Genomic DNA, 10,695 nt, shown 5'->3' on the forward strand with positions numbered 1-10,695 from the left:
CGCGGGATTACAGGCTGAGCCACCGAGCCCGGCTGGGACATATTTTTTTTAGTTGGACTCTCACTTTGTCACCCACCTGGCCACCGCAACCTTGACCTGCTGGGCTTAGGTGATCCTTCTGCCTCAGTGGAATTACAGACCCACCATGCCCAGATATTTTTTTGTGATTTATTGTAGAGACAAGGTCTTACCAAGTTGCCCAGGGTGGTCTCAAACCCCTGGGCTCCCAGAGTGCTAGGATTACAGGCTGAGCCACCGTGCCTGGCCTGTTTTGTCTCTTTAAAAAAAAATTTTTTTTTTTGAGTTGGAGTCTCTGTCGCCCAAGCTAGAGTGCAGTGGCACACTCATGGCTACCACAGTCTCAACCTAGTGGGCTCAGGAAATCCTTCTACCTCAGCCTTCAGTAGCTGGAACCACAGGCATGCACCACCATGCCCAGCTAATTTTTTGATTAATTATTGGGATGAGGTCTTGCTAAGATGCCTAGTCTGGTCTCGAGCCTCTGGGCTTAGGCAATCTTCTTGCCTCGGCCTCCCAAAATGCTGGGATTACAGGTGTAAGATAACTGCACCTGGCCAAAAAGTTGATTTTTTTTTTTTTTTTAATTGAAGGAAACAGGGCTTATTACTTGAGAAATAATGGTCTGGATGCTTGAGTCTTACCATTAACTATAGTGTTTTGTGGTTGCATGGCATCCTTTCACTTTTCTGAACCTGTTCCCCATCTGCAAAATGGGTTTGATATCTATCTTACATGTTTTTTTTTTGTTTTGCTTTAAATTGGGGTCTCACTATTGCCCAGACTGGAGTGCAGTGGCACCATCACAGCTCACCACAACCTCGACCTCCTGCACTCAGGCGATCCTTGCATCTCAGCTTTCCAAGTAGCTGGGACTACAGGCATGCACCACCATGCCAGCCTAATTTTTAAATTTTTTTGTAGCTACATCTCTCTATGTTACCCAGGCTGGTCTTTTTTTTTTTTTTTTTGAGTTGGAATCTCACTCTGTCACGGACTGGAGTGCAGTGGCTGCTCCCAGCCACTGCAGCCTCGACCTGCTGGGCTCCAGCGATCCTTTCGCCTCAGCCTTCCAAATAGCTGGAACTACAAGTGCACACTACCACGTCCGCCTAATTTTTTGATTTATTGTAGAGATAAGGTCTCACCAAGTTGCCCAGGCAGGTCTCGAACCTGCGGGCTCAGGCAATCCACTCACCTCAGCCTCCCAAAGCACGGGATTACAGGCTGAGCCACTGAGCCCAGCAGGCTGGTCTTGAACTACTGGGTTCAAGCAATATTCCTGCTGCAGCTTCCCAAAGTGCTGGGTTACAGGCATGAGCTACCACGCGTGGCCTGGGTTTTTAAAAGAGTAAAATGTGAGGCCAGACATGGTGGCTCACACCTATAATCCCAGCACTTTGGGAGGCTGAGGTGAGAGGATTGCCTGAACCGATGGGTTTGAGATCAGATGGGCAACTTGGTGAGACCCCATCTCTAAAATAAGTCAAAAATTAACTGGGTGTGTTTGCGTGTGCCTGTAGTCCTAGCTACTTGGAAGGCTGAGGCAGAAGGATCACCTGATCCCAGCAAGTAGAAGCTGCAATGGCCATGAGTGTGCCATTGCATTCCAACCTGGGCAACAGAGTGAGACTCCAACTCAAAAAAAGAAAAGATCACCAGATGATTAGTATAAGAAAATTTAAGGCTGGACTCGGTGGCTCAGCCTGTAATCCCAGTGCTTTGGGAGGCCGAGGTGAGTGGATTGCCTGAGTCCGCTGGTTTGAGACCCACCTGGGCAACTTTGCGAGACCTCATCTCTACAATAAATAAAAAATTAGCCGGGTGTGGTAGCACACGCCTGTAGTTTCAGCTACTTGGAAGGCTGAGGCGGAAGGATCGCCAGAGCCCAGCAGGTCGAGGCTGCGGTGGCCGGGAGCGGCCACTGCACTCCAGTCTGGGCGACTGAGTGAGACTCCAACTCAAAAAAAAAAAAAAAAGAAAGTTTAAGAAGCATTCTTAGACCAAAGGCAACTGAAATGAGAGTAAGGTAAGATGATGTGAGAATCCAAAGTGGCTGGAAGCAACTCCACTCACCATCTCATTTGTACCTACAAGACCAATACCTTGGAGGGGTGATGTTTGAACTAAGCACCATCTGGAGGGAGGTGAGGCAAGAGAAGGTTTTGAACTTTATACTGTCAAAGACGTTTAAATAATTATTTTATGCCTGAGCCCGCGGGTTCGAGACCCGCCTGGGCAGCGAGACCGCATCTCTACAATAAATCAAAAAATCAGCCGGGTGTGGTAGCGTATGCCTGTAATTCCGGCTACTTGGAAGGCTGAGGCGGAAGGATTGCCGGAGTCCAGCAGGTCGAGGCTGCGGTGGCCGGGAGCGGCCACTGCACTACAGTCTGGGCGACAGAGTGAGACTCCGACTCAAAATAAATAAATAAATAAATAAATAATTATTTTACTGATTATACTAAAGACTAATAATGAAAGTTCCATACACTAAAGCTCACCTACTTCACGATCTTCCTGATAATCATTCTTGGTGTTCCTCCAACTTCTGCTGCAAAATAATATCCTTTCTGATTCTAGTACCAGCTCTTAGCCTAGAATTATCAATCATGGTTAATGAAAACAGTTTAAACCCAGGCTAACTGACCGACTAAAAAAAAACAGCATATGCGTACAAGAATTTGGAACCAAGCCTCCCTTGGCCCCCAGCACCAGAAAGGAGCACCCCAACAGCAGCTCGTTTCGCGCCCCTAGCCCCGTAGGCCCCGCCCCCCCGGGCCAAAGCCCGGCCGCCACATTTCCGGGTGAAGGGTGACCACGTGGTTGTCGCCTGTACCAACCCAGCACTGCTCCCGCCCACTGGCTAAAGCCAGAGAGCGACAGTTGACTACACCAATGGGATCCTCGAGCAGTAAGCGGCAGCGGAAGTGACCAATGAATGTGAGGTGGGTGCGAGTAAGGCGGGACTTTAAGTACGGAAGCTGCCCCGGGACATGAAGAAAGGAACGAGAGAAAGACCCGGTGAAGGGGCAGAACAGGCGGGTGAGAGCCTGGAAGAGCTCGGTAATCTGCAGCTTGGTGGGAAGAAAGGGGCTTCTAGGCTGGAAAGGGTGCAGAAACCTGCAGGCAAAGGAGACTGCGTTCTGGTCGGGGTGGACAGGGAACGCATTAATTAAAGGCCCAGAATGAGGTAGACATTTAAAGGGGCAGATGCCCCAAAGAGAAGAGACATTTAAACGCAAAATGCCCTAGGTAGACACTTCCGGAGACCGGCTCGGCCGACCGAAGACATTTAAAGTGGTAGGTTCTCGGGAGAGCAGGACATTTTAAGGAGACTAGAACTAGAAGATATTTAAAGGGGCATGAAGTGGGATTTGAGAACACGTTTATTAAAGAGACCGGACTAAAGGAGTCGCTTGTAGCGGATCTGGTTAGAGAAGACTGGGGGGTCTTCCTCCAAGAAGGAACGTGCACTCTGCTCTCCTCCATTGTCCTTTCTGGCTCCTCCAGGTTCCCTCGACCCCGGACTCTCTGTTCCCTGGCTATGGCCCCCAGTGCGCTGTAGACCTGGCGGGACCCCCGTGCTTGCGACCCCTATTTAGGGGTCTGGGTAGCTACTGGAGGGCCTTGCAGAGGGGCAGAGAAGGCAGGACCATGACATCTAGGGGCTCTGAACTTATCCCGGGCCGCAGCGTGACGGCTGGCATCATCATTGTTGGAGATGAGATCCTCAAGGTGTGTCTGGGACAGAAGAGGGGGGAGGGTGTGGTGTTGTCCAGTCCTTAGGGCCTGCTCCACATCCTGTGGAGGGAGGTGAAACGGGGTGGGAGCACCTTTACTGCAGTAGGATCCTGGAGTGAGTCCAACATATTGGAGGGATAGTAACCCTCATTCTCCGTTGAAAATTGTGTAGCAAAGTCCTCACAATTTGCCAAACAGTATAGTAGTGTGTGGATGGGCTACACAACTATGACAGCCCAGTGAGTAGAGGAGGTACAGGTGAATGTGATGTATACTTAAGAGTTACATGCTGCCGGGCACGGTGGCTCATGCCTGTAATCCTAGCACTTTGGAAGGCAAAGGTGAGAGGATTGCGGAGCCCAGGTATTCGATACCAGCCTAGGCAACACAGCAAGACCTCATCTCTGCAATAAATCAAAAAATTAGCTGGGCGTGGTGGTGCATGACTGTAATTCCAGCTACTAGAAAGGTTGGAGCTGAAGGATCACCTGAGTCCAGCAGGTCGAGGCTGCAGCCACTGCACTCCAGCCTGGGTGACAGAGTGAGACTTTGACTCAAAAAAATAAAAAAGAGTTACATGCAGCCTATTTGGAAAAGATTCAAGGCACTCAGCAGAGTGGATAAGTGTACTAGAAGGAAGGTGCTGGAAAGGAGGAATCCCTTCCAAATGATTAGGAAAGTCTTACTATAAAGCATGGCAGACATCAGGTTTGTAATAGTAATATTGGCCCTTATTTTATTTTATTTTTTTTGAGTTGAAGTCTCACTCTGTTGCCCAGGCTGGAGTGCAGTGGCACATTCCTGCAGCCTCGACCTGCTGGGCGCCAGCAATCCTTTCACCTCAGCCTTCCAAGTAGCCGGGACTACAGGCAGGTTCTACCACGCCCAACTAATTTTTTGATTTATTGTAGAGACGAGATCTCTCCATGTTGCCCAGGCTGGTCTCAAACCGTGGGCTCAGGTAATCCTCTCACCTCAGCCTCCCAAAGTGCTGGGATTATAGGCTTGAGCCACTGCACCCAGCCAGCCCCTATTTTTTTCAGTGCTTACTAGAAACTGGCAGTGTGCTTATTACATTATCTGTATGTGATTTTACTAATCCTCACAACAACCCCATGAAGTTGGTACTTTTATCATAATCGCAATTAGTTATGAAACTGAAGGTCAGAGAGGTTGAGAAACCTGCCCAAGGTCATACTTAGGAAGTGTTAGAGATGGGATTCCAACCTAACTCTCTCTTACTCCAAAACACAGGGAGTTAAATCACTAGACTCTTTGTAGAGAAGTAAGAAATGGGACAAGAAAAGATTGGGTGTACACCACAGACAGACAGCCTCACTCTGCAAAGAAACTTGAACTTTATTATTATTATTATTATTATTATTATTATTATTATTATTATTTTTAGTCAGGCTGGAGTGCAGTGGCACAATCACAGCTCATCACAGCCTCTACCTCCTGGTCTCAGGTGATCCTTCCGCCTCAGCCTCTCAAGTAGCTGGGACTAAGGCATGTGCCACCATACCCAGGCTAATTTTTTTTGTTTTTCATAGAAACAAGGTCTCATTATGTTGCCCAAGCTAGTCTCAAACTCCTGGGCTCAAGCAATCCTCCCACCTCAGCCTCCCCAAGTGCTGGTATTACAGGGAGCCACCACGCCTGGCGTGAACTTTATTCTGTATATATTTGGAAACAACAAATGGTTTTTGAGCCCAAGAATGATGCAATGGCAGTGATGCATTAGGAAGGTTACTCAGGAGACAGCAGAGTGCTGTGGCTGGAGGCTGGGACCCTGGCCAGGAGACTGTCATCATTATCCAGGTGAAAGGTGCCAAGGACCTACTTGGTGGCAGTGGGGACAGAGAGAAGAGACCAGATGGGGAGACATTTCAGAAGTACAGTTGACAGGATTAAGGGAATATCTGAATGTGGACAGTGTCTGGGGATGCCATTGACCAAAGTGACAACAGCCAGGGATACAGCAAGGCTGCCCAACCAGCCCTGGGAGCCAGAGGACTAAAACGGTTGGAATTGGTGAAGAAGTGGATGAGCTGTCCACATAGCATGATGATTGACCCCATTAACATAGGTGAGGTCAAGGTCAAAGTGCAGAAAAGGAGGCCTAAGAGGATCACATCATCCCAGACTCCATTCTGATGGATTGTCCTGCTCTTGTGCCCAGTGCAGGCCCCTCAGCAGCCTGAGGTGGTGTCTTCCAAAGAGCAGAGCCTCCCATCGGCAGGCAGATGCAACCTTGTCTCCTTCCCCCCCCCCCGCCCCCGCTCCTCCTCCCCACAGCACTGACAGTCTCATCCCCCCAATCCCCAGGGACACACTCAGGACACCAACACCTACTTTCTGTGCCGGACACTGCGTTCCCTAGGGGTCCAAGTTTGCCGTGTCTCTGTTGTACCGGATGAGGTAGCCACCATCGCAGCGGAGGTCACTGCTTTCTCCAGCCGCTTCACCCACGTCCTCACAGCAGGGGGCATCGGCCCCACCCATGATGATGTGACCTTTGAGGCAGTGGCACAGGCCTTTGGGGATGAGCTGAAGCCACACCCTGAGTTGGAAGCGGCCATCAAAGCCCTTGGAGTGGCAGGCTGGGAGAAGCTGTCCCTGGTGCCCTCCTCTGCCCGCCTGCATTACGGCACGGATCCACGCACTGGCCGCCCATTCCGGTTCCCGCTGGTCTCAGTCCAAAACGTCTACCTCTTCCCGGGCATCCCAGAACTGCTTCGGCGGGCACTGGAGGGACTAAAGGGACTGTTCCAAAACCCAGCTGTTCAGTTCCACTCGAGGGAGCTGTATGTGGCTGCTGACGAGGGCTCTATCGCCCCTATCCTGGCGGAGGCCCAGGCCCACTTTGGGCGTAGGCTTGGCCTGGGTTCCTACCCCGACTGGGGTAGCAACTATTATCAGGTGAAGCTGACTCTAGACTCAGAGGAAGAGGGGCCCCTGAAGGAATGTCTGGCCTACCTGACTGCCCATCTACCCCAGGGATCCCTGGTCCCCTACTTGCCCAATGCCGTGGAGCAGGCCAGTGAGGCTGTGTACACACTCGCTGAATCAGGTAGGGACTTACTGGAGGAGGGGCAGCATGCATTGGGCCGTGGGTGCCACTGTAGGTCTCAGTAATGCGGGGACTGTTGGGGGCTTCCTGCAAATCGGGGAGAGGGTAGAAAATGGCTACCATTGATTCATTCATTCTTCCAATAAGACAGTGTATACCCTGTTTCTGGGGACCATGGGTTAATAAGAAAAGGATACATTAAACAGGTGAACCAGAATGCAGCAATCTCCCGTAGCGGGGAAATCTTGATCTGGGTCTGAGATGGCCAAGTGTCAAATAAGCTGAGTGATAAGGAGACTTTGATCAGACTAGTAGGTGGGCAAGAGCAAACGGTATGAAAGAAGGCCTGGAAGGCAGCCAGAACAGCCCCTACTCCAGAGGAAAGACACTGATGCTGAGGTGAGGTGTGGCTGGGTGGCAGGTAGGGGGCAGACTCTGTGGGCTAGTGGGCAGCATGAAAGAGCTGGGACTTTATCTTAGGAACACCGGGAAGATGTCAGAGGGTTAAACAAGGGCAACATGGCCCCCACTCCCCCTTAATGGCCACATGATCTATCTGATGCTCTATTCCCTGCCGACATGGCAGGGTCTTCTCTGGGGGAAAAGGTGGCAGGTGCACTACAGACCATTGAGACTGCCCTGGCTCAGTACAGCCTCATCCAGCTCTGTGTGGGCTTCAACGGGGGCAAGGACTGCACCGCCCTCCTGCACCTTTTCCATGCAGCTGTGCAGAGGTGAGCTGTCCCCTGGGGAGCAAGACCTAGAGATAGCTATCTGTCTCATTCTCCAGTTCCCCATCCCAGAAAGCAGAGAGAAGGGGGTGCGGGTGGGGATCAGGAGGGAGGGAGCCATGGAGCCCTCAGTTCCATCCCCCCACCACGTTTATGGGGCATCTGACAGGTGCCTGGCTCTGGGTGTAGATGTGCAGGCCACCAGCACTGAGCACAGGGAAGTCACAGTCCTGTTAGGGAGGTGAGATTTACCTACCAAACAGAGATGCATACTCAGATTTGAGAGGTGAGAAGTCAGAGCAGGCTTCCCAGAACAAGTAGATCAGATGGATGGAAAGCGGAGAGGGGAGGGTGTCTGTCCCAGGAGCCAAAGAGAGCAGGGAGCTTTCTGGAGACCCATTTCTCTGTCCAGGCTGGCAAGCCTATGGATTCTCCCCCTTCCCAGGAAATTTCCTGATGTTCCAAAACCCCTCCAGATCCTGTATATCCGCAGCGTCTCCCCCTTCCCTGAGCTGGAACAGTTTCTACAGGACACCATCAAGAGGTACTACAGGCCTGGAGGTTTGGGGTCCGCAGGGGGCTTGGCAGGGCCCACTCCTGACCCCACTTGTTTCTTCCTAAGGTATAATCTGCAGGTGTTGGAGGCTGAGGGCAACATGAAGCAGGCCCTGGGGGAGCTCCAGGCACAGCACCCCCAGCTGGAGGCCGTCCTGATGGGCACCCGTCGGACCGACCCCTACTCCTGCAGTCTCTGCCCTTTCAGCCCCACAGACCCAGGCTGGCCTTCATTCATGCGTGTCAACCCATTGCTGGTAATGGGGAAGAGGTCTTGGTGCCTTTGGTCTTATGTCCCTGTCAGTCACTGCAGCCTGGCCCCCCTGGGGTTGAGGAGGCAGGGGCTTGGGGACCCCATCACCCAAGGGCGGCCATGCTGTTTGTTCATTCATCTTTTTTTACCAATGTTTGTTGAACCCTAGCTCAGTGGCAGGCATTGTACTTTCTACTGTGGGTAGAACAGTGATAGCCAGTAGCCATCTAGCTATACTTAAATTTTATTTTTGTTTATTTTTTTAGTCGGGATCTCACTCTGTTGCCCAAGCTAGAGTGCAGTGGCATAATCATGGCTCACCCCTCTTGGGCTCAGCCTATTCTTCTGCCTCAGCCTCCCAAGTAGCTAGGACTACAGGCACAAACCACCACACCTCATTTTATTTATTGTAGAGACTAGGTCTCACTGTGTACACAGGCTAGTCTCAAATTCCTGGGCTCAAGTGATCCTCCTGCATCAGACTCCCTGAGTGCAGGGATTATAGGTTTGAGCTACCTCACCTAGCCTTAAATTTTTTTATTTTTTTTGAGTTGGAGACTTACTCTATCACCCAGACTGGAGTGCGGTGGCTGCTCCCAGCCACCGCAGCCTCGACCTGCTGGGCTCCAGCTGTCCTTCCGCCTCAGCCTTCCAAGTAGTTGGAACTACAGGCGCGCGCTACCACACCTGGCTAATTTTTTGATTTATTGTAGAGATGAGATCTCGCAAGTTGCCCAGGCGGGTCTCGAACCGTGGGCTCAGGCAATCCACTCACCTCAACTTCCCAAGGCACGGGATTACAGGCTGAGCCACCGAGCCCAGCAGATGTACTCTTTCTGGGCGACTGAGTGAGACTCCAACTCAAAAAAAAAAAAAATTTTAATTAATTAGAGTTAAATACAATTTACTAGGAACCACTGAATTATACTTCAGAAGGATGTATTTTATGGTACGTGAATTATATACCACTTTTTAAATTTTGGAGTTAGAGTCTCACTCCGTCACCCAGGCTGGAGTGCAGTGGCATGATCACAGCCACCCCAGTGTCAACTTACTGGGCTCCAGCAAGCCTTCCGCCTCAGCCTTCCAAGTAGCCGGAACTGCAGGCACACACTACCACATCTGGCTAATTTTTTAATTTATTGCAGAGATGAGGTCTCACCAAATTGCCCAGGCTGGTCTCAAATCATGGGCTCAGGCAGTCTCCCTCACCTCAGTTTCCCAAAGTGCTGGGATTGCAGGCTTGTTGCCCAGCCATATCCCACTTTTAAAAATTAAGTATGAGCCGGGCATGGTGGCTCATGCCTGTGATTCCAGCACTTTGGGTGGCGGATGCAAGAGGATTGCCTGAGCCCATGGGTTTGAGACCAGCCTAGGGAACATGGCAAGTCCTCATTTCTACAATAAATCAAAAAATTAGCTGGGTGTGGTAGCATATGCCTATAGTTCCATCTACTTGGAAGGCTGAGGCGGAAGGATCGCCTGAGCCCAGCAGGTCGAGGCTGCTGTGGCCGTGAGCATGCCACTGCACTCTAGCCTGGGCGACAGAGTGAGACGCCGACTCACAAAAAAATGAATTACAGGGCCAAGTGTGGTGGCTCTTGCCTATAATCCCAGCACTTTGGGAAGCCGAGGTGTGAGGATTGCCTGAGCCTGTGGGTTCGAGACCAGCCTGGGCAACTTGGTGAGACCTCATCTCTATAATAAATCAAAAAATTAGCCGGGAAGGGTGGTATGTGCCTGTAGTTCCAGCTACTTGGAAGGCTAAAACTGAAGGATTGCCTGAGCCCAGCAGGTTGAGGCTGCGGTGGCCTGGAGCATGCCAGCACCCTCCAGCCTGGGTGACAGAGTGAGACTCCAACTCAAAAAAAAAAAAAAAAGAATGAATTATGATTAAAAATTCAGTTCTTGGCTCAACCTGTAATCCCAGCACTTTGAGAGACCAAGGTGAGTAGATTGCCTGAGCTTGCGGGTTCATGACCAGTCTGGGCAACTTGGTGAGATCTCGTCTCTACAATAAATAAAAAAAAATTAGCCAGGCGTGGTAGCATGTGCCTATAATTCTGGCTGTTTGGAAGGCTGAGGCAGAAGGATCACCTGAGTCCAGCAGGTCAACACTGGAGTGTCCGAGTGTGCCACTGCACTCCAGGCTGGGTGACGGAGTGAGACTCCCAACTCAAAAAAAAAATTCAGTTCTTCACTTTAGGAGGCCGAGGAGAGAGGACTGCCTGAGCTCAAGGGTTTGAGACCAGACTGAGCAACATAGTGAGACCTCGTCTCTACAATAAATAAAAAAAAAAAAAAATTAGCCAGGTGTGGTG

General features: G+C 50.8%; 1 protein-coding gene across 1 annotated transcript in view; it reads left to right on the forward strand.

The window, feature by feature from the left end:
* The first annotated feature begins 2,854 nt into the window (after positions 1-2,854).
* The window catches only part of FLAD1 (flavin adenine dinucleotide synthetase 1), an 8,696-nt gene continuing 855 nt past the window's right edge, over positions 2,855-10,695 (forward strand). Inside the window, exons 1-6 of the mRNA XM_008048591.2 lie at positions 2,855-3,063; positions 3,532-3,756; positions 6,091-6,835; positions 7,422-7,569; positions 8,012-8,110; positions 8,189-8,378. Coding sequence (XP_008046782.1) covers positions 3,676-3,756; positions 6,091-6,835; positions 7,422-7,569; positions 8,012-8,110; positions 8,189-8,378 — 1,263 coding nt within the window. The 5' untranslated portion in view covers positions 2,855-3,063; positions 3,532-3,675. The remainder of the gene's footprint in view (positions 3,064-3,531; positions 3,757-6,090; positions 6,836-7,421; positions 7,570-8,011; positions 8,111-8,188; positions 8,379-10,695) is intronic.

Source organism: Carlito syrichta, unplaced genomic scaffold (genome assembly GCF_000164805.1).
Source record: "Carlito syrichta isolate Samal-C Ts95f unplaced genomic scaffold, Tarsius_syrichta-2.0.1 Scaffold126413, whole genome shotgun sequence".
Classification (NCBI taxonomy): Eukaryota; Metazoa; Chordata; class Mammalia; order Primates; family Tarsiidae; genus Carlito; species Carlito syrichta.